This window comes from Bufo bufo, chromosome 7 (assembly GCF_905171765.1).
Source record: "Bufo bufo chromosome 7, aBufBuf1.1, whole genome shotgun sequence".
In the NCBI taxonomy this organism is placed as follows: Eukaryota; Metazoa; Chordata; class Amphibia; order Anura; family Bufonidae; genus Bufo; species Bufo bufo.
The window spans coordinates 145,935,253-145,958,878 of record NC_053395.1 but is presented as its reverse complement, the minus strand read 5'-3'; the positions used below and the strand labels follow the sequence as shown (position 1 = coordinate 145,958,878).

Here is a 23,626-nt window from a genome sequence, read left to right as displayed (position 1 = left end):
ACGTTCATGTTATTAGTAAAGGAAGCTGATACAGTCTCCAGATGTAGGCAATTTATCGGTGGCCAGCTAAAAGTAGTGTCTGCATCTTATGACAGGTCTGGTTTTGTGACAGCCAAAGAAATCCTGCAAATTTCCTGTTTACACAATTACAGTACTGGGTGCACAGACGTTTAACAGGCATTGAACAGATAAGGCAGAGAGCGCTGAGAACAAGCACATTTGGCACATGTTCTGTTTATATTCTGGTGCCAGTCTGCTGCTGAGTTTAGCTCGTTTCACAGAAACCTACAGAATGCGGCTACTCTATTTTATTTGGGAACACTTTGAGAAAGATAAGATTTGTTTTCACTTTTGTTAAAATACATTTTACCTTTTAGAGCTGGATGTTAGACTGCAATGAGGGAACTTCAGGAATATTGGGCTGAATAGCAATGAGGGAATCATCTACCATTGACTCTTATATAAAAATAAAATGTGTATCACTCATATCTTTTCTTTCTTGTATACAGTTGTATTGAAAAGTACAGTCAACTGTGTTTTTCAATACAAGAACCCAATGTATCGCAGCCAAACATATGCCTAAAGGACACCTGTTCCTGTACGCCATGCCTGTGTATAACATTTTACACAGTCAGCTTGACCTTACCTCCCAAGTTTCCCATTTTTGGAGGGACATGGTCTACTTTTGACTCTAATGACTCTGTTCCACTTTGCTCTCTATGTGTGCTTCTTTTTCTCCAGAGAAATAAAAATAGCATTCATTTAAGCGTAAAGATATGCATGGAAAATAATGGACCTTTCAAGCAGCAAGTCATAAAGGTTCATTTATACAATTTTTCGTGATTGTTGGTAGCATATCCCATTTCACACGGGCGACGTGCGTTCCACAACCAATCATTTTCATGCCGGAATATAAATTGCAATCAATGACAAAAGAGCAATTGCTTGTTTGTTGGTTGATTGCTGTCAGATTCACAGAAATAGATTTGCCTTATTAATACTTAACTTTTAATAATAGACAATATTTTAAAATAATGGACAAAAATAATACTAAAATGCAACATATGATGCCAATGCACTAAAGAAAAAGAACGGTCTTACAGCTGCTGTAGAGTGCTTGGTAAGCAGAAGTAGAGAGATGGTCAGGGGTCCTCTGAGGAGGTCCTCTGTGGAGGACCCCTGACCATCTCTCTGCTTCTGCTTACCAAGCACTCTACAGCCTCGGTAAGTTATTTTCTTTAAGTGCACTGTTACAGAAAATAATGCACTATAAGGCTTAGTCCATATGTTATGCTTGCATCTATTATTATAATGCATTATTTTGTGTGACTGTATAAATGTAGCCATCGTGCAGGATGTTTTATAAAAAAAAAAATCCATGATTTCTTTAAGTGCATTGGCATCATATGTTGAACTTTAGTATTATTTTTGTTAACAATTATGTAATTTTGGGCCATTATTTTAAAATATTGTTTATTATTAAAAGCTAAGTATTAATAAGGCAAACCTATTTCTGTTAATCTGACTGTAGTACCGGCTGCCCAATATTTATGCATCATTGCTGACCAAGAGACACTGTGGTTGAGTCATATTAGTGGTTGATTGCAGACCATATTTACATGGGGCAGTGGTCGGGGAACAAGCATTCATAAATGTGATCATTCACTCAATCGTAGGCCCTTGTAAATGCCCTTAAGTATCTATCTTTGACCATTCAAAAAGGTGAGTCCACTTACATTGGCATAGTTATAGGACAGCCCTGAGAGCCTTCACAATGTCAGGGTTCAGGGTAAGGAAGCAGGGTGGGCACAGCATGTCACCCGAATGTAGATATGTATTGAATTTTGGGCTCTCCTCCCTGCCTGTGGCTTAATATACTGTACATGTTTGTGGTGGTAATGTTACATGACTTACTATAGCAGTGTTGTATGCATTTATGAGAGCAGTTCATGAAGATCCTGTAGTTCAGCACTGGTCACATACACTACTGGGTATACATAGCATATAAACATGGAACTGGCCACCAATGGATCCTTACCTTTCTTTCCTCATGTTGGTGGCAACATGAATTTAGCTGCTGCTGAAGGATGAACCTGCAAAGAAGTATTATAGCGCTTCTTCTGATAACCACTTACATGTCCACAATTTTCTGCTCCATCAGTATGCCAATCACAATGGAGCTCCTGTATACAACAGTTTTATAGTCTTCTATACATGTTCCCTCCTTTTTTGTTTAGCTATTGCTGCATTTTAATAGAGGTCAGCTCAAGTCGAATAATCACGTTCCTTAGTGTACATTAGTTCACTGCTCCATATCAGTTATACAATAGTCGTGCCAAAGCATCAGCTTTAGGGCTTATTCACACGGCCGTTGGCCCTCCGTTGCCGTATTGCGGCCCGCATATGGCGGGTCCGCATTACACGGGGCCCCGGCCGTGTGCATTCAGCATCACGGATGCGGACCCATTCACTTGAATGGGTCGGCAAATCTGACGATGCGGTGTGGAACAGAAGCACGGAACGGAACCCTATGGAAGCACTTACGGAGGGCTTCAGTGGGTTCCGTTCTATGCCTCCGCACTGCAAAAAGATAGAACTTGCTCTATCTTTTTGTGGAACGGTCGGATCGCGGACCCCATTCAAGTGAATGGGGTCGCGATCTGCATGCGGCAGCCCCGCGGCCGGTGCCCGTGCATTGCCCTTAGGTAAACAGGATTTGCATAACTTATGCAACTTAATGCAGCTCTGACAGCTGATCTCACCAAAGACGGATATGACAACTGCAAAAATGGAGAAAAACATGGAAGTACAGTAAAGCCACGTGCAGTGCAATCAGAGATCTATTAGAGCTCTGTACAAAATGGTACCTGAGGCCTAACAGAAACAACAATTTCATTTATATATCATTACATAATAAAGTAACACCTTCAATAACTGGTTTATAGTGGATTATTGTCATTAGACTTCATACGCCCATCAGTTGTGTTTTTACATTGTTTAATATTTCTCTAGGGTTCATCTTTTGATGCTAATATGTTTTCCTTAATTTGTATAAAGTACAAATGCAATGATGTTTTTTGCCCACAGGGATCTCTGTGCAAGTATTTAAGTGTACACACTAATGACTGGCTCAGCTCCTGTCGCCTGGCACACTCGGTAACCAGGGGACTGGCATATCTGCATACAGAGTTATTACGAGGAGGTAATTACAGATTAATTTTTTTTGCTTGCAATAAAGAAATATAAGAAAAAGTCACATTCCAATTAGGAATAAAATTGATAAATGCACATAGTCTAATCTGTATAAGCCCTCTTTCACACGAGCGAGTTTTCTGTGTGGGTGCAATGCATGACGTGAACGCATAGCACCCGCACTGAATCCTGACCCATTCATTTCAATGGGTCTGTGCCCATGAGCGTTTTTTTCACGCATCAGTTCTACATTGTGGGAAAAACACAGCATGTTCTATATTCAGCGTTTTTCACGCAGCCCTAGCCCCATAGAAGCGAATGGGGCTTCAGTGAAAAACGCATTGCATCCGGAAGCAGGTGCGGATGCAATTCGTTTTCCACTGATGGTTGCTAAGAGATGTTGTTTGTAAACCTTCATTTTTTATGACGCATGTGAAAAACGCATCAAAACGCATTGCACCCGCCCAGGGAAAAATGAAGAACTGAGCGCAATTGCAGACAAAACTGACTGAACTTGCTTGCAAAATGGTTTCACTGAACGCATCCGGAGCTAATCCGTATCGTTCGTGCGAAAGAGGCCTAAGGCTGCGTTCACACGGGCGAGATTTCCGCGCGGGTGCAATGCGGTAGGTGAACGCATTGCACCCGCACTGAATCTGGACCCATTCATTTCTATGGGGCTGTTCAGATGAGCGATGATTTTCACGCATCACTTATGCGTTGCGTGAAAATCGCAGCAAGCTCTATATTCTGTGTTTTTCACGCAACGCAGGCCCCATAGAAGTGAATGGGGTTGCGTGAAAATCGCAAGCATCCGCAAGCAAGTGCGGATGCGGTGCGATTTTCACGCATGGTTGCTAGGTGACAGTCTATAAACTGTATTACTTTCCCTTATAACATGGTTATAAGGGAAAATAATAGCATTCTGAATACAGAATGCATAGTACAATAGGGCTGTAGGGGTTTAAAAAAATAAACTCATTAACTCACCTTCTCCTCTTGATCTCGAAGTTCCCGGTCTCTTCTTTACTTCAGTTGTGGGCTAAAGGACCTTTGAGTTGAGTTTACTGATGAGTTGTGGGCTAAAAGACCTTTGGTGACGTCAGATCACATGCTCCAATCACATGATGATGTACCATGTGATTGGAGCATGTGATCTGACGTCACCAAAGGTCTTTTAGCCCACAACTCATCAGTAAACTCAACTCAAAGGTCCTTTAGCCCACAACTGAAGTAAAGAAGAGACCGGGAACTTCGAGATCAAGAGGAGAAGGTGAGTTAATGAGTTTATTTTTTTAAACCCCTACAGCCCTATTGTACTATGCATTCTGTATTCAGAATGCTATTATTTTCCCTTATAACCATGTTATAAGGGAAAGTAATACAATCTACACTACAACCAACCCAAACCTGAACTTCTGTGAAGAAGTTCGGGTCTGGGTACCAGTGTCGGTTTTTTATCACGCGCGTGCAGAACACATTGCACCCGCGCGATAAAAACTGAACATCGGAACGCAATTGCAGTCAAAACTGACTGCAATTGCATTCCTACTCGCGCGGTTTTGCCGCAACACACCGGGACGCATCCGGACCTAATCCGGACACGCTCGTGTGAACCCAGCCTAATAGTAGTGCTTGGATACTATAGCGGATAGTATGCAATTAATTCCAATCAATACCCAAATGTAAAATAAAGTATTGTAATAGTACAAACCGGATTCCAAAAAAGTTGGGACACTATACAAATCGTGAATAAAAACTGAATGCAATGATGTGGAGGTGCCAACTTCTAATATTTTATTCAGAATAGAACATAAATCACGGAACAAAAGTTTAAACTGAGAAAATGTACCATTTTAAGGGAAAAATATGTTGAATCAGAATTTCATGGTGTCAACAAATCCCAAAAAAGTTGGGACAAGGCCATTTTCACCACTGTGTGGCATCTCCCCTTCTTCTTACAACACTCAACAGACGTCTGGGGACCGAGGAGACCAGTTTCTCAAGTTTAAAAATAGGAATGCTCTCCCATTCTTGTCTAATACAGGCCTCTAACTGTTCAATCGTCTTGGGCCTTCTTTGTTGCACCTTCCTCTTTATGATGCGCCAAATGTTCTCTATAGGTGAAAGATCTGGACTGCAGACTGGCCATTTCAGTACCCGGATCCTTCTCCTACTCAGCCATGATGTTGTGAGTGATGCAGAATGTGGTCTGGCATTATCTTGTTGAAAAATGCAGGGTCTTCCCTGAAAGAGATGACGTCTGGATGGGAGCATATGTTGTTCTAGAACCTGAATATATTTTTCTGCATTGATGGTGACTTTCCAGACATGCAAGCTGCCCATGCCACACGCACTCATGCAACCCCATACCATCAGAGATGCAGGCTTAGGAGCAACACTGGAAAATGTCGCGCTCATCCACAGGAAGCCAGGAGCCCGGACCTCGCCCTGAACCTTAGGCGCACAACAGATCCCAATAAAAAGAAAGACGGTCCAGCTTCACTGAAAAATACTTGAGGCTTTATTTGATCACCTTGCAGATAAAAACCAACATACAGCATAGCAGAAAATCGACCAGTTTCGGATCACTATAGATGCGGATCCTTAGTCATGATGTGCAGAGCTTCTGTCAGAGATGCAGGCTTCTGAACTGAGCGTTGATAACAACTTGGGTTGTCCTTGTCATCTTTGGTCCGGATGACATGGCGTCCCAGATTTCCAAAAAGAACTTCGAATCGTGACTCGTCTGACCACGAACAGTCTTCCATTTTGCCACACTCCATTTTAAATGATCCCTGGCCCAGTGAAAACGCCTGAGCTTGTGGATCTTGCTTAGAAATGGCTTCTTCTTTGCACTGTAGAGTTTCAGCTGGCAACGGCGGATGGCACGGTGGATTGTGTTCACTGACAATGGTTTCTGGAAGTATTCCTGAGCCCATTCTGTGATTTCCTTTACAGTAGCATTCCTGTTTGTGGTGCAGTGTCGTTTAAGGGCCCGGAGATCACGGGCATCCAGTATGGTTTTACGGCCTTGACCCTTACGCACAGAGATTGTTCCAGATTCTCTGAATCTTCGGATGATGTTATGCACAGTTGATGATGATAGATGCAAAGTCTTTGCAATTTTTGGCTGGGTAACACCTTTCTGATATTGCTCCACTATCTTTCTGCGCAACATTGTGGGAATTGGTGATCCTCTACCCATCTTGGCTTCTGAGAGACACTGCCACTCTGAGAAGCTCTTTTTTTTACCCAATCATGTTGCCAATTGACCTAATTAGTGTTAATTGGTCTTCCAGCTCTTCATTGTGCTCAAATTTACTTTTTCCAGCCTCTTATTGCTACTTGTCCCAACTTTTTGGGGATTTGTTGACACCGTGAAAAGTGGAATCAACGTATTTTTCCTTTAAAATGATACATTTACTCGGATTAAACGTTTGATCTGTCATCTACGTTCTATTACAAATAAAATATTGACATTTGCCATCTCCACATCATTGCATTTAGTTTGTATTCACAATTTGTTTAGTGTCCCAACTTTTTTGGAATCCGGTTTGTAATAAAAAAAAGTTATTGGTCATTACTATACTGCATTGTGAAGTATTTTTGCATGTATGTAATTTTGGACTGTTCATATGATCAGGGAAAATGTTCCCTAAAGACATAGGTGGCATATAGAGACAAAAAACTGTCATGAAGTGAGTTTGCAATCTCTTTCCAAACAGATCACTACAAACCTGCAATTTCTCACCGTGACCTCAACAGCCGTAATGTTCTGGTGAAAAGTGATGGGTCCTGTGTTATCAGTGACTTTGGCTTGTCCATGCGCCTGACAGGAAACAGGCTGGTGAGGCCAGGAGATGAAGATAACGCAGCCATCAGTGAGGTAGGACTTCTTCATAAATAAGTACACTTAATGTTTTTGTCCTCAGCTTCCTTTTAGTGATGGTCTAAGCAATTATTGCTCCGATTCGTTCCAGTAAATGCATGATAAAATCAATAAAACTATGGCTTACCAGTCATCAGGATTGATTGTTTCGACTTAAAAATATCAGTGGCGACATCTGTAAATGCTGCTTATAGCACATATAAATTACATGTATGGTTTTAAATGGCTGCACATATATAATGACTATACTGATAGAAATGTCCATCAGATATTCAGAATGATTTGTCGTTTGCTTGAAAGAATGTTTCTTCTGCATATGCAGGGAATCTGAAACAAAGAAATAATACCCACTTACCTATTGTTAGATACTCGCTCTGTTCCAACTCCAAGACTCCCATCCCTGCTCCTTTATGTCTACAGATACGAAAGTGATGATGTCCCATCCGTGGTCACGTGTCCAAAGTAGCACATGAATACAGAGTTCAGTGGTCTTATGTGACCTCAACAGTCATGTGTGCTTCCTACATTTTTTTGGGGGGGGGAAGGGGGGGTTAGAGAAACCCTTTCCGGGTGTCTACTTTCAGAGATTACTTACTGCCTGCACCCAATGCAGTTTCTTCAGGAAGCTTCTCTGCAGGGATGGGTTGTGTACATTGAAGTTCTACCAGATGTATGGATGAGCATCCCTGCAGCATGTGTAAAGAAATATTCTCTGCAAGTAGCAGTCTCCCAGGAACCACTTTGTAACACATTGATCGTAGTATATTTGTTTCTCTTATTATTATAATACCTGAGCTCCTATACATACACTAAGGTCCATAAATATTGGGACATCGACACAATTCTAACATTTTTGGCTCTATACACCACCACAATGGATTTGAAATTAAACGAACAAGATATACTTTAACTGCAGACTGTCAGCTTTAATTTGAGGGTATTTACATCCAAACCAGGTGAACGGTGTAGGAATTACAACAGTTTGCATATGTGCCTCCCACTTGTTAAGGGACCAAAAGTAATGGGACAATTGGCTTCTAAGCTGTTCCATGGCCAGGTGTGTGTTATTCCCTCATTATCCCAACTACAATGAGCAGATAAAAGGTCCAGAGTTCATTTCAAGTGTGCTATTTGCATTTGGAATCTGTTGCTGTCAACTCTCAAGATGAGATCCAAAGAGCTGTCACTATCAGTGAAGCAAGCTATCATTAGGCTGAAAAAACACAACAAACCCATCCGAGAGATAGCAAAAACATTGGGCGTGGCCAAAACAACTGTTTGGAACATTCTTAAAAAGAAGGAATGCATCGGTGAGCTCAGCAACACCAAAAGACCCGGAAGACCATGGAAAACAACAGTGGTGGATGACCAAAGAATTATTTCCCTGGTGAAGAAAACACCCTTCACAACAGTTGGCCAGATCAAGAACACTCTCCAGGAGGTAGGTGTATGTGTGTCAAAGTCAACAATCAAGAGAAGACTTCACCAGAGTGAATACAGAGGGTTCACCACAAGATGTAAACCATTGGTGAGCCTCAAAAACAGGAAGGCCAGATTAGAGTTTGCCAAACAACATCTAAAAAAGCCTTCACAGTTCTGGAACAACATCCTATGGACAGATAAGACCAAGATCAACTTGTACCAGAGTGATGGGAAGAGAAGAGTATGGAGAAGGAAAGGAACTGCTCATGATCCTAAGCATACCACCTCATCAGTGAAGCATGGTGGTGGTAGTGCCATGGCGTGGGCATGTATGGCTGCCAATGGAACTGGTTCTCTTGTATTTATTGATGATGTGACTGCTGACAAAAGCAGCAGGATGATTTCTGAAGTGTTTCGAGCAATATTATCTACTCATATTCAGCCAAATGCTTCAGAACTCATTGGACAGCGCTTCACAGTGCAGATGGACAATGACCCAAAGCATACTGCAAAAGCAACCAAAGAGTTTTTGAAGGGAAAGAAGTGGAATGTTATGCAATGGCCAAGTCAATTACCTGACCTGAATCCGATTGAGCATGCATTTCACTTGCTGAAGACAAAACTGAAGGGAAAATGCCCCAAGAACAAGCAGGAACTGAAGACAGTTGCAGTAGAGGCCTGGCAGAGCATCACCAGGGATGAAACCCAGCATCTGGTGATGTCTATGCGTTCCAGACTTCAGGCTGTAATTGGCTGCAAAGGATTTGCAACCAAGTATTAAAAAGTGAAAGTTTGATTTATGATTATTATTCTGTCCCATTACTTTTGGTCCATTAACAAGTGGGAGGCACATATGCAAACTGTTGTAATTCCTACACCGTTCACCTGATTTGGATGTAAATGCCCTCAAATACAAGCTGACAGTCTGCAGTTAAAGCACATCTTGTTCGTTTCATTTCAAATCCATTGTGGTGGTGTATAGAGCCAAAAATGTTAGAATTGTCGATGTCCCAATATTTATGGACCTGACTGTACATGACACTCACAAAATGAGTTCTATTAATTTGTACTACTGAAGACATTTACCTTAGATGGATCATGCAATGGGTCCACTTCTAGTGAACAAAAAGCTTAGGCTACTTTCACACTCGTGAACGCATCCGTTCAGATAATACAACCGCATGCATCCGTTTAGAACTAATTTGTTTGTATTATCTTTAACATAGCTAAAACAGATCCGTCTTGAACAACATTGAAAGTCAATGGGGGATGGATCCGTTTTCTATTGTGCCATATTGTGTCAGTGAAAACGGATCCGTCCCCATTGACTTACATTGTGTGTCAGAACGGATCCGTTTGCCTCCGCATCGTCAGGCGGACACCAAAACGCTGTAAGCAGTGTTTTGGTGTCTGCCTCCAGAGCGGAAAGGAGGCAGAACAAAGGAAAACTGATGCATTCTGAGAGGATCCTTTTCCATTCAGAATGCATTAGGGCTAAACTGATCCGTTTTGGACCACTTGTGAGAGCCCTGAAACGGATCTCGTAAACGAAAACCAAAACGCCAGTGTGAAAGTAGCCTTATTTGTGTGTTCATAGAATCAAGATCACTTTTTTATGCAATATTTTAGTGTTGAGGTTCTTCCTACAGAAGACAATGGGAGAGGACCATAGTAAAATCTGAAATGAACCAGCAATGAATAGTGTGCGATGTGGTATTTTACAATTACCACCAATTGCAAAAATTGTGGTACTGCAAACAAGTTAGGTAAAAATTGGTGTTTACTTTTGGTACTTTGATGCAGTTTTAAATTAAATTCATTTTAAAGAGGTTATCCCATGATTAATGTAAAAAATTAAAATCAGACATCATATGGTACATAACAATCTCTTTCTAAGGCCTCATGCACACGACCGTTGTGTGCATCCGTGGCCGTTGTGCCGTTTTCCGTTTTATTTCGCGGACCCATTGACTTTCAATGGGTCCGTGGAAAAATCGGAAAATGCACCGTTTTGCAGCCGCATCCGTGATCCGTGTTTCCTGTCCGTCAAAAAAATATGACCTTCGTGAAAACTCATATCCGACAGTATATTCTAACACAGAGGCCTTCCCATAGTGATGGGGACGCTTCTAGTTAGAATATACTATGAACTGTGTACATGACTGTCCCCTGCTGCCTGGCAGCACCCGATCTCTTAGAGGGGGCTGTGGGGCCGCACACTGGCCACCAATAAAATTAATACAATAGAGGGAGGGGGGGCTGAGGGGGGTCTGCCCCCTCCTGCCTGGCAGCCCCTCATCTCTTACAGGGGACTATAATACGCACAATTAACCCCCCTCAGGTGTGGCACCCTGTAAGAGATCGGGTGCTGCCAGGCAACAGGGGGAAGTCATGTACACAGTTCTTAGTATATTCTAACTTGAAGCGTCCCCATCACCATGGGAACGCCTCTGTGTTAGAATATACTGTCGGATCTGAGTTTCACGATCTAACTCATATCCGACAGTATATTCTAACATAGAGGCGTTCCCATGGTGATGGGGACGCTTCAAGTTAAAGTATACCATCGGATTGCAGAAAACTCTGATCCGATGGTATAATAGGGACTCCTGACTTTACATTGAAAGTCAATGGGGGACGGATCCGTTTGCAATTGCACCATATTGTGTCAACGTCAAACGGATCCGTCCCCATTGACTTGCATTGTAAGTCAGGACAGATCCGTTTGGGTCCGCACGGCCAGGCGGACACCAAAACGACTTTTTTTTCATGTCCGTGGATCCTCCAAAAATCAAGGAAGACCCACGGACGAAAAAACGGTCACGGATCACGGACCTACGGACCCCGTTTTTGCAGACCTTAAAAAAAAACGGTCGTGTGCATGAGGCCTAAGAAAGCTAAGACCTGCCCCGTACCTCAGATGGATCCAGAGATCTCCCTATTCATTGCTCCAGTTGCTCTGCTAGATTTATATCAAACTGGCAGCTCAGGGGGCATGTCCTTTCTAAGGGGTGTGTTCTTTCTGCTGTCGCTCTCTCCCTATCACGGCTCAGAATGCAGCTGAGGGATGTAATTGAGCATGTGCGTCCAGAGTGGACAGAGAAGTAACAAAGAACAAACAGCAGGTGGTGCTATACAGATACATTTTATTGAATAACTCAGTGGCTATACTAAATTTTGAATTACTTGCAATTACAAAAGTAATCTGAAGAATATTTTTTCACAACCCCTTTAAGGACGTTTCCTATAACGGCTTCTTTAAGAAAGAAGGTTTTATTACGGCTGAAGTGTATTCTTCAATCTAGTTCAGATTAGCTAGTTCTAGGAATTGTTTTATAATTAAAAACAGTTATATCTTGGTTTTTTGAGATAAAGCCTCATAGATAAAATCCAGTTTCACATAGTGCTCAGCTTCAACATTCATTGTCATGTACTGAGATTAGGCTATCTTCTCAGAACATGTCCTTGGAGGGGTTGTTCTGCCCCATCTTTACATTTATTTTAGCACACACAAGATCACATTTATCTTGTTATGTTGTATCCCCTTCTGAAGGTGGCCATACACATTAGATAGACATAGAATGGTTGAAGAACTGTTGAATGAATGTTTGTCTACTGAACAATCAGTTCACAGGCGCAGCCATACACTTTTAGTCCATAATGGCTGTTAATCCGCCCATACACATTCAAAAGCTGTTGGCCAAACGATCTTTTGTTTGACGGCTATCTCTTTGGCATTCACTCTCCCACCCCTCACGGTATCCACACATAAATACATCTTCATCAGCATCCACATCAGGCTGAAAAAGCAGCATGCCACACAGATGTCCACCCATATTTTCCCATTGGTACAATCCAGGTAAATATTGAGCTTGAATGAAGCACTTTAGTTCCCCCTGCTGAAAGGATGGTTCCTCTGTCGAGGCGGGCTGCTTGATTCCTGCCCTTCTGCTGGGTGGAACAGTCTTTTCCCTCTCCAGGGCAGGTGCTCAGTACATGAAGCACAAATCCAAGATGGCCTATTAACCCCTATTTTGCTAAAGTGGTGCAACTGATGCAGATTCACACTTTTCAGCAGAAAATAAACCTTAGATACTGCAAGAAAGTCACTTTTAGGGGGGTTTTCACATCAATTTAGGCCAATAGTAGTAAGGCCCAATCCTGTTTGTGATGTCAGCGAGCCACCATGGGAGCAAATATAGAGAATGGGAGTGGTAGTGGCCCTGATGTAGTTTAGTTGTGTCATGGGGTCCTACCTCAGGCCATCGCTCCCTGGGGTTCAGTGCAGTGAAAGAGATGATGATAAAAGGAACCAGACAGACATGGTTGAACAAATAACATCTTCTTTTACTTAATGCAAAAACGGATAGCAGCACATCCATCAAGTGCAATTTCTCCTCCCAGATGATGCGGTATGATGGCTGGCAATGCGGCAAGGATGACACTCACTTGCTAGCTGGGCTACCTCTCTTTGAATTCCCTTCCCTACATCTTTACTCTGACACCTGTGACTGCAGGTGTCCACTGTATGATTCAGGCCTCTAGCTGTGCCTAGCCTAACTGTCGTGATGGTGTCTTAACGTGTTTCCCACCACTTTTGGCAGTGGAGTCTTGATAGCTCAGATGCTTAATCACTCTGCCGACTAATGCGCCATAGCTTGCTATTCTTCTGTGGCCTAGGACCCTCCAGGCTCTCTGGAGTAGTGGTCCTCACAGATGAGCTGCCTCTGGGGAACTTATGGTCCAGAGGAGCAGGAGATGGATCACATCCGCCCTCACTCTCCCTCTTTAGACTGACGGTGCATTTTGACGCATTTAGATCCTGCAAATGTTCATTCCCAATCAACTGTCCGTCTAAACGTGCCACCGATCACCCGATGAACGAGCAAAATGCTTGTACATTGGGTGATCCTGTCGCTCATGCAGGCACCACCAATCATACCTTCTGAGCAGCAGATCGTGCTGTCTAAAAAGCGATCTGCTGCTCAGAAGCCATGATTCTGTATAAGGACAAGGGAACGCTATAGCGATCCCTTGTCATACAGTGAAGGAGATTGCTGCATAAAAATGTACAGTCTCCTTCACTGAATGAGCAGCCGACTGTCGGGAAGGAAAGCTTACTTCCCGACAATCAGCCGCTCAGTCGGCACGTCTAAATCCACCTTGACTCTCCCTAGCTCAGCCCCACCAATGGCAGGAAGTTGTACCAATCCACTCCTACCAAGAGGGGAGGAATGGAATGGTAAGTTTCATTCCAATTACCAAACATTGCCAACCCTACTCTATCTGCTGGTGAACCAAGTGCATAACATGTCATTATATTCACATTGCATAAGAAATATGTCAAATAAAGAGTAACCAAGTATAAAATAATAATACCCCAAACTCTAAGGTATTTCACCAGCTGCACAGGGATCTGCAGCCAGCCATGGTATAGCAACACCTGGGCCATGTGCTATACAGGGAGGAACTGTGAAGGGGACACAGTGCTACACCAGCACTGCTCCCCCTTCATTCTCAGGAACAGTGGTGGTCTCAGATTCTGTACCCCCCAGCAATATTAAATTGATGACATACCCTAGCAATTTTTAATATGGGAAGACAACTTAATTTTAACTGGTGTCTACAACATATTATTTAAAGGGGTTGTCTGGGTTCAGAGCTGAACCCAGACATATGACCATTTTCACCCAGGCAGCCCCCCTGATATGAGCATATAGCGCAGGGCAAAAGCTCATTGTTTATATTTTTTACACTGCTAGGTGGAGGCTTCCGCCTGCAGGGAAAAGGAGAGCATCGGAGCATTAAATGCTCTGAGTCTCATATCAGGGATGCTGCCTGGGTGAAAATGAGGATATGTCCAGCTTCAGCTCTGAACGCGGACAACCCCTTTAATTTTTCTCAAAATACATGATAAATGTCAATGGTTGACAGAAGGCAGTTTGGTATATTTTATCTATTTTTTATTTATTTTTTGCTTATTTAAAGGAGCAGCTACTAAAGAGATATGTAGCTTCTTCACCAGGTCTGACCTGTCGCATACTCTTTACCTATCAGAAATGTTCACTACAAACTATAGACATGTTTGTGACTTTGCATTTTGCCTAGACAGGAGTGACATAATGAAGCTGGCAATTTCCTCACTTTGGATGGATTACGGCAATGTATTTATTGTTTATGTGCAGGTTGGCACTATCCGATACATGGCACCCGAGGTCTTAGAAGGGGCAGTGAACCTGAGAGACTGCGAGTCTGCATTGAAGCAAGTGGACATGTATGCTCTGGGTTTGATCTACTGGGAGATCTTCATGAGATGCACTGACCTCTTCCCAGGTGAGATATTCGGTCAAGATACCTGAATTCAATACCTGTTTCATATATCTCTTCGATGGTGTTATTGCTAGGATCAGTTACTGCAATGCTGTGATGATAAAAAGGTGTAAATGGGATAACACAGTGGTAATGGATGTGTATAGCTAACTAATGTAACAGCAAGAAAAGTCTTTATAGGCTGTATGATAGATTATAGAGCTCAAATACACGACAAATACAGAATATTTTGTATTTCAGCAATGCCTTATTAGCTCTTTAGAATTTATTGACTTTACTTGTAGCATGCAGTTATAAAGTTAGTTTGCCTTTAGAACTACAATAAATATAGAGCAATTCTCAATGTATACCTATAATTGTGATGAGGGGCTGAGCGCCTTGTACCTGCGCTGCAGTGGTGGCCGGGACGGAAGCTGCTGCATATGCATGTCTTCCATGGTCCCGGCCACCAGGGAGGCCAGACCTTTTTCCTACAGTGTGCAAGCACTGAAAACGAGCAGTGTAGAATAAATAAATAGTCAAAAATGAAAAAAATATAATCAAAGGAGGCAATATGGACAATCACAATACATTAGTAAGTGCCTTGTATTAACTTTCTCTACATGATAGATGCCATTTGCATCTATCATGTAGCATAGCAGCGGTTTATGTTCAGCCGGTTATCTGATTGTCTCCTGGAACGCGTATGGATCTTCGCCGGAGAACGTTATACTTAATGGGGCCGGCAGACATTCTGTCTGCATCCAGCAATGCCGGATACAGTAAATTCCGTCAGGCTGTTCTCTGTCGGAACAGTCTGCCGGAGTTCACACCAGAAGTGTGAAAGTAGCCTAACACAGGAAATACAAAAACGGGAAGTACAGGAACAGAAAATGCAACAACATAAGATTACACTAAAAACAACAATTCATTTTATTTAGAGTGGGTTCACACTAGCGTTAGGGATTCCGTTATGGCTTTCCATTATAACATGGAAATAACGGAAAATAAGGGAATGCCCAGACAGAATGCAAAACTGAAGCCTTTAAAACATCCTCAAGTTTAGGTTTCTGGATTCAGTTTTGGAAAGTCAAAATCAGGAGTGTATCATAAAAGAGGAGACAGTATAAAGGACAGATAGTAGTTCTGCTGCTTTTTAATTCACTCCTGGTTTTGGCTTCTAAAACTGCATCAGGGCACCTGAACATATGGCCGTACCTTTTCAAAGTAAAAAAATGGGTAGGTGTCAATCTGCTGTGACTGCAATACACAGACAAGCAAACAATGACACGGCAGTATTCAGCGGGCTCTTAGATGTATGCAAACATTGAATATTTCAATTAATTTTATTTAAATTACTGCTATGTTTATTGTACTAACTAAATTTGCAGCCTGCTGGCGGATTCACAGTGAAGCAGCAAGGAATTTGATTGTCTTACCCATAATAAACCTCATAGATTGTAAGCTCTTGGGAGCAGGGCCCTGACTCCTAGTCTTTCAGTTGTACATTAGCCAGTTACATTGTGATGTCTTTTGTTTTGTACATGAACCCTCTGAATTGTAAAGCGCTGCAGAATATGGTGGTGCTATATAAATATTATTATTATTACCTCTACTTCCAAAATGAGTCATTTCCACAACCGACATATACTAGGAAATTGTTGTATGATACGATAACCCTTTACATCAGTACCTTAATGGCAGGTGTGTTTGCATCAGTTTGTATGTCTTCCTGCCCTTATCTAACTCCTTCTGTTTCACCATGGCAAGATGTAGATCTAATCTTCCTCTCGTTTAGCTGTCAGCTGCACTAACGTTTCTTCGATACCCCTATCATAGAGGTCAGGTAACTGTATATGCCTTGTACTAAAGAGAATAGCAGCCCATGACCACAAAATCTGCACTGCAGTCCTCATATTTCCCAGACAGTGTCAATTTTTTTTAATTTGATCTGAAATCATCATATTCCATAAAGACAGGTATAACATTACCTCCTATATGGACTAGATTTTATCACGTAGGAAAATCTCACTTGAGGAGTAAATCTGACATACAGATGAAGCATGCATGGTGTGCACCTGTATACAGTACACAATCTCTGCCTCTTACTGTATTCATGGGGAGTCAATCAATGTACATCATAGAGAGTTCACAGTGAATATGGAAGCTAAAGGCCATTTACACTGGCCCATGACTGGCTGAACAATCATTCATTCATTGAATGTTCATTCCAAATTTCTGTTGCATGTCGACATGTCCATCAATGAAACAGCAAACGCTCATTTATCATGGACCACATATCTAATGTGGACATTATAATCATGGTTTGTCTGTGCTGATGACAATAATGGAAACTCTGAAGGACAATCGTTCATACAAAAACCCCACAATAGTCGCAGCAAGTAAATGTAACTAAGGCCTCTTGCACACAAATGTTTTTTTTTCCTTTTACGTTCCGTTTTTTGCGTTCCGTATACGGACCGTATACGGAACCATTAATTTCAATGGATCCGCAAAAAAAAAATGGAAGGTACTCCGTATGTTTTCCGTTTCCGTATTTCCGTTCCGTTCTCAGATAGAACATGTCCTATTATTGTCCGCATAACGGACAAGGATAGTATTGTTCTATCAGGGGCCAGCTGTTCCTTTCCGCAAAATACGGAATGCACACGGACGTCATCCTTATTTTTTGCGGATCCGTTTTTTGCGGACTGCAAAACACTGAAAAAGCCCTACGGTCGTGTGCAAGAGGCCTAAAGGACTGCAGATTGACTTGCTGTATTGTGTAAATGGGTCCTCATAAAGCAGGGAAGACGCTTTGTGATGATATGTACAGCGTGTCGCAGAGGAACAGGTAGAACTGCTGTAACTAAACAGGTTTAGGCTACTTTCACACTAGCGTTTTTGCTGGATCCGACAGGGTTCAGCAAAAACGCTTCCGTTACTGATAATACAACCGCCTGCATCCGTTATGAACGTATCTGGTTGTATTATCTTTAACATAGCCAAGACAGATCCGTCATTAACTCTATTGAAAGTCAATGGGGGACAGATCGGTTTTCTATGGTGTCAGAGAAAACGGATCCGTCCCCGTTGACTTACATTGTGAGTCATGACGGATCCGCCTTGCTCCGCACTACATCGCGGACAGAAAAACACTGCTTGCAGCGTTATTCTGTCCGCGATGGGAACGTAACCCAAAGGAATGGAATGCATTCTGATACATTCCGTTTCATTCAGTTCAGTTTTGTCCCCATGGACAATGAATGGGGACAAAACGGAAGCGTTTTCTTCCGCTATTGAGATCCTATGACTGATCTCAATAGCGTAATTAAAAACTCTAATGTGAAAGCAGCCTTATTCACATTTGGTATCCATTTTAGCCATTTCCATCTGATATCAATTTTTTTTTTTAGATGGGGAAAAATGTCCTGCATGCAGTACTTTTTTTTCTATCCAGAAAAATAGATCTCAGATGGGAATGGCTCAAACAGATGCCAAATGTGCATAAGACCTCATGCACACGAGTGTGTGCCGCTGTGACCGTGCTGCGGACCGCAGATGCACCGACCGTGAGCCCGCCGTGGACCAATTCACTTGAATGGGGTCCGCGATCTGCATCTGACGGTCTGCACTGCAAAAAATGTAGTGCATGCTTTTTTGCGGTGGCACAAACAGAGAACTCACAGAAGCACTCATAATGCTTTTGTGGGCTTCAGATCCGTGCCTCCATTCCGCAAGTAAATATGGTTGGCACGCGGCCGGGGACCCTATATTGCGGACCCGCTTTTTGCAGGCTGCAATATGAGGCCTTACTACTGATGCACAGTATCCTTTTCTTTTTTTTTTTTTTTAAGGATCCGTTTTTTTTACAGGATTCAGTTTTTTTTTCTGTTCTGGTAAACTTTCTCTTAATTGCATATTGCCCTTTGCAAGCATATTTATTATAGCTCCAAAGCTTCCAAAGTAAAAAAAAAAAAAAAAAACCTTGATAAAAATATCCTAGTTTCTCGTATACAGCCCCTATGCAGACCTATTTGTTTCTATGGTTACAGATGACAAAAAGTGTGCATTTTGATCCTGCAGTCATATGATGCTACATAGAGCATCCTATGGCAGTGGTGCCTATGGCTTTTCTGTTGCTGAACATCTAATGTCTGTGGGCAGGTTTACACAAGTTAGTGTCATTTCCCTATTTTACTGTTCGTAGGCCTAATTCAGATGGCTGTTCTTATTTCCTTATGTAAGAATGGATGTATCTGGATGTCCGTATGACGTCCTGGGATGTCATTTTTTTCCGGACCCATTCATTGGTTCCTAGAGGGAAAAGAGACAACAGTGGTACATACTGGGGTGGCCCATGCTGAAAAAAAACCTGCATACAGACAGAAATTATTGTTGTCTGAATCAGGCATCATTCTTAGAGGGGTTTTATGAGAGTACAAAATTGATGACCTATTATGATCAAGACAGGTTATCAATATCTGATTGGTAGGGGCCTGACTCTGCTGTTTGAAGAAGCCATGGTGCCCTGGTGAGTGCCACGGCCTCTTCCTAGGCCAGTAACATCCCGTTCATCCACAGGACGCAGAGACAGTTGCCTGTAATGGTGAAGCAGGGAGCCGTCCTCTCCCCATTAGGCCTCATGCACACGACCGTAGTTATGGTCCGCATCGGCTCGGATGCTGACCTATTCACTTCAATGGGGCCACAAAAGATGCAGACAGCACTCCGTGTGCTGTCCGCATCCGTTGCTCCGTTCCGAGGCCACGCCCAAAAAATATAGCATGTCCTATTCTTGTCCGTTTTGCAGACAAAAATAGGCAAGTCTACAATGGGCCGCAAATTTCAGAAAGCACACGGGCGGCTTCTGTTTTTTGCGGATCCGCGGTTTGCGGACCACAAAAAATGGCACGGTCGTGTGCATGAGGCCTAACTCTCAGCTGTCGGCACTCTCCAGAGGCAGGATGCGGTCAGACATACCTCTGCTCGTCTCTGGTCTGGGATGAGCATGTGGACTACATCTACACAGCCAGCAGTGAGATGTGTGACCGCATGCTGCTGCTGGGGAGCACAGATCAGCTGAGCAACTAGGTGAGTATTTAATGTTTTTTTTTTCTTCTTCTTCTATGAAAGGGACACATATCTGGGCATTACTGTGAAGGGGGCACCTATCTGGGCATTACTTTGAAAGGCGAACATATCTGGGCATAACTAGTGCGTAGGGGCACATATCAGGACATTACTGTGAAGGGGGTGCATATTTGGGCATAACTAGTGTGCAGGGGCACATATCTGGGCATAACTAGTGTAAAGCGCCACATATCCAGCCATTACTACTGTGAGGGGGCACATATCTGGCCATTACTACTGTGAAGGGGGCACATGTGGACATAACTACTGTGAATGGGCACTTGTGGGCATAACTACTGTGAAGAAGGCATATCTGGCCATTACTACTGTGAAGGGGGCACATCTGGGTATAACTACTGTAAAGGGCACAATGTAGGCATAACTAAATTTAAAAAAATTTGCTGTGGCGTGATAAGCGCTGCACATATTGTCCCTCTTTGTGCTTTTCAAAAGTTGGGAGGAATGTCGATGGCGATGTGTTGGATCCTCACCCATCAAATGCTGATGACCTATCCTAAGAATAGGTAATCAAAAATGTATTCAAAGAAAACCTCATTAAATAAACCAAATACATCCATGGAGCTAAAATAGCATAGTGCTGCATTGTATTGATACATTAAAGGGACACTGACAGGTCAAATCAGCATATATAGTTAGATATATGACATTACAGGTCTTATAGAGTCTTTTAAAAGCATATAAGTATCCCCCCTGTCCACCTTATAAAGAGCGAAATATAAAGTTTTATAACCTGCTTCTCCGGTCAGCAATCTGCCCAAGGGGCGGCGTTTCATGTGAAAATGCGCCCAGCCAGCCTTCCAAACTGCCGTTCTTAAGCCCCGCCCAGCTCATCATTATTCACTTCGCTGGGCGGCGGCTAGAACTCTCCCCAGTCCCGATCCTGCGCATGGGCAATTCAATCCTCTGGGACGCACTATTAACCCCTTTGACGATGTGAGTGAGCAGCGCTCTGAAGCGCTGCTCTGAACAGTGCATGGCTGAGGCTGCAGCTGCCTCCAAAACGCAGGCAGGCTGTGTGTGTATGCATGCGCGATCTAACCACGGCGGGGCGCAGGCGCAGAAGATTGGGCATGAACGATGCCCGGAGGATTGAATTGCCCATGCGCAGGATCGGGACTGGGGAGAGTTCTAGCCGCCGCCCAGCGAAGTGAATAATGATGAGCTGGGCGGGGCTTAAGAACGGCAGTTGGGAAGGCTGGCTGGGCGCATTTTCACATGAAACGCCGCCCCTTGGGCAGATTGCTGACCGGAGAAGCAGGTTATAAAACTTTATATTTCGCTCTTTATAAGGTGGACAGGGGGGATACTTATATGCTTTTAAAAGACTCTATAAGACCTGTAATGTCATATCTAACTATATATGCTGATTTGGCCTGTCAGTGTCCCTTTAAATCCTTCAGAAACAATTTTTTTGAAAGAGAAATGTAACAATTCTTTTGAAAGAGAAATGTAACATTGTGCTATCCGTTAAGTGTCAAGATCTAATGTTACACTGCCATCTTGTGTTGAAAATCAGTAGTACACCATGTCAGACTCCATAGTGTAACTTTTCAGTGCCACCATAGCTGAACCGATTGGCAGGACAACCTGTGTACTTTTTTTTCTCAGACATATTAATCCTTGAGATTAAAAATATTTAGGTAATAAATGAATAATTCTACCTTTAATAATCTAAGTTCTAATTCTAACAATTTGGCCCACATGTACTAATCTGAATGCACCTATATTGTGGCATAAATTGAGCAAAAAGTGCAATTAGGGTCATTTAGGTTTAGGTCTCTTGCACATGAACGTATTGGTTCCGTTCCGTGCATTGGGGACCGCAATTTGCGGTGGTCGGGACGGATCCAGACCCATTCAACTTGAACGTGATCCGTCCGTTCCGCAAAAAGATAGAACAAGTTCTATTTTTTTGCAGAATGGAATCACGGATCGGAACCCCACGGAAGCACTCCATAGTGCTTCCATGGGGTTCCGTTCCATGCTTCCGTTCCGCACAGCATATCCGGATTTGCGGACCCATTCAAGTGAATGGGTCCGCATCCGTGACGCGGAATGCACACGGCCGGGGCCCCATGTATTGCAGAAACGCACGGCCACGGGAGCACTACGGCCATGTGCAAGAGGCCTTAGGGTAATTATCTGTGCCTAGCCTGACAAGGGCTACTAGAAAGGGACATGGTTTAGCTGGAAGGGGCGTGAACTAATTTGCAACATTTAGGCCTAAAATTGCTCCACAATTCTGGCATAAAATTCTGTCTCAAACTAAGGCAACCATTAAAGTGAGATATAATTGTCTAGCCATGCACTAGATTTATTATCCAGCCTGAGACACTAAGAAAAATATGGTGCAGGTCTAGACAGCCTTTCTGAGTTTACACCATCTACAGGATAGGATTAGGATCTGCCCTGTTGACTGCATTCTCAAATAACGTGGTGCTAAGACTCTATGGAACAGATATACTAAGGAGTTACAAGAGCCAGTCTTAGTGCAAAGTTTGTCAGAGCAGAATGAACCAAATTTATTAAGAGGCACAGGCATTTCCAGGCAGGCGCATGGGGATCGCAGACCCATTCACTTGAATGGGTCCGAAATCCCTCCATTCCGCAAAAAGATAGAGCATGTTCTATCTTTTTGTGGTCCGGAGGCACGGAACGGGACCCCAGAAAGCACTCCGTAGTGATTCCGTAGTGTTCTGTTCCGCACTTCCGTTCCGCATCTCCGGATTTTCAGACCCATTGAAATGAATGGAACCGCATACATGATGTGGAATGACAACGGAATGGTGCCCGTGTATTGCGGATCCACAATACGGGAACGGGACACCAACGGTCGTGTGAACGAGCCCTAAGTTCATGATTTATCCAAGTCCTCCTGGCATTGTTCAGTATTATTTGCAGTATCCGCCAACTTTTTGCAAGGTAAGGCCCATGCCACACTACTAAAGTCAACTGTTGCACCCAAGGGCCGGTATATCAGTATTAGTAATCTCCTCTTTAAAGGGAATGTGTCATCAAAAAATGACCTATTGTTAACCACCAAAATTTCTTTAAAATGTGTGTTTTTTTATTTTCCAATATTTATATTTAAACAAAAACTATACAAATCCTGCAGTTTTCACACTGGCCACTAGGCCTAATAATAGGTGCTACTTCTTGATCTGTAGAGATCACTTTACTGCAGCTATCTCCTTATCATTGCAGACAGGTTTAGAATGGCATATATCACCTCTGTGCATAGATAGTTGATGGCTTATAGGAAATCTGTCACCTGGATCATCGCTATTCATATAAAAATATTGCCTAATAGCGCACAGTACCTCATTTCCAGATGTACCTTTCTTTTTACGATTATTGTTTTCTATCTTCAGAAAATCCACTTTGTTTGGTATACAAATCAGAGGGGCATTACTTTCTCTTGAAGGAGCCCAGGCATGCCTCCATCTCTAGTGCCCAAGCCCGCAGTCATGCAGAGCCTAAGCATGCCTCCTCCTCACTCAGATGTGATGCCCCTGCTACACTGTGTCCGCCCACCCCGCCGCTCAGTCACAATCACACCACAACCCCGCCGACCATCTCCTTGCTCGGCGCATGCCCAGGTCCATAGTTGAGGCAGATGCCTTCAGTTGGAGACGAGGAGTGCAGGCATGGCAGTGT

At 43.0% G+C, this 23,626-nt stretch overlaps 1 protein-coding gene across 2 annotated transcripts in view; it reads left to right on the top strand.

Annotated features, from left to right (window-relative positions):
* BMPR2 (bone morphogenetic protein receptor type 2) overlaps positions 1-23,626 on the top strand; it is a 284,386-nt gene that overhangs the window by 216,367 nt on the left and 44,393 nt on the right. For both annotated transcript variants that reach the window (XM_040441941.1, XM_040441940.1), the window contains exons 7-9: positions 3,088-3,202; positions 6,921-7,081; positions 14,692-14,839. In XM_040441941.1, the coding sequence (XP_040297875.1) occupies positions 3,088-3,202; positions 6,921-7,081; positions 14,692-14,839 (424 nt within the window). The remainder of the gene's footprint in view (positions 1-3,087; positions 3,203-6,920; positions 7,082-14,691; positions 14,840-23,626) is intronic.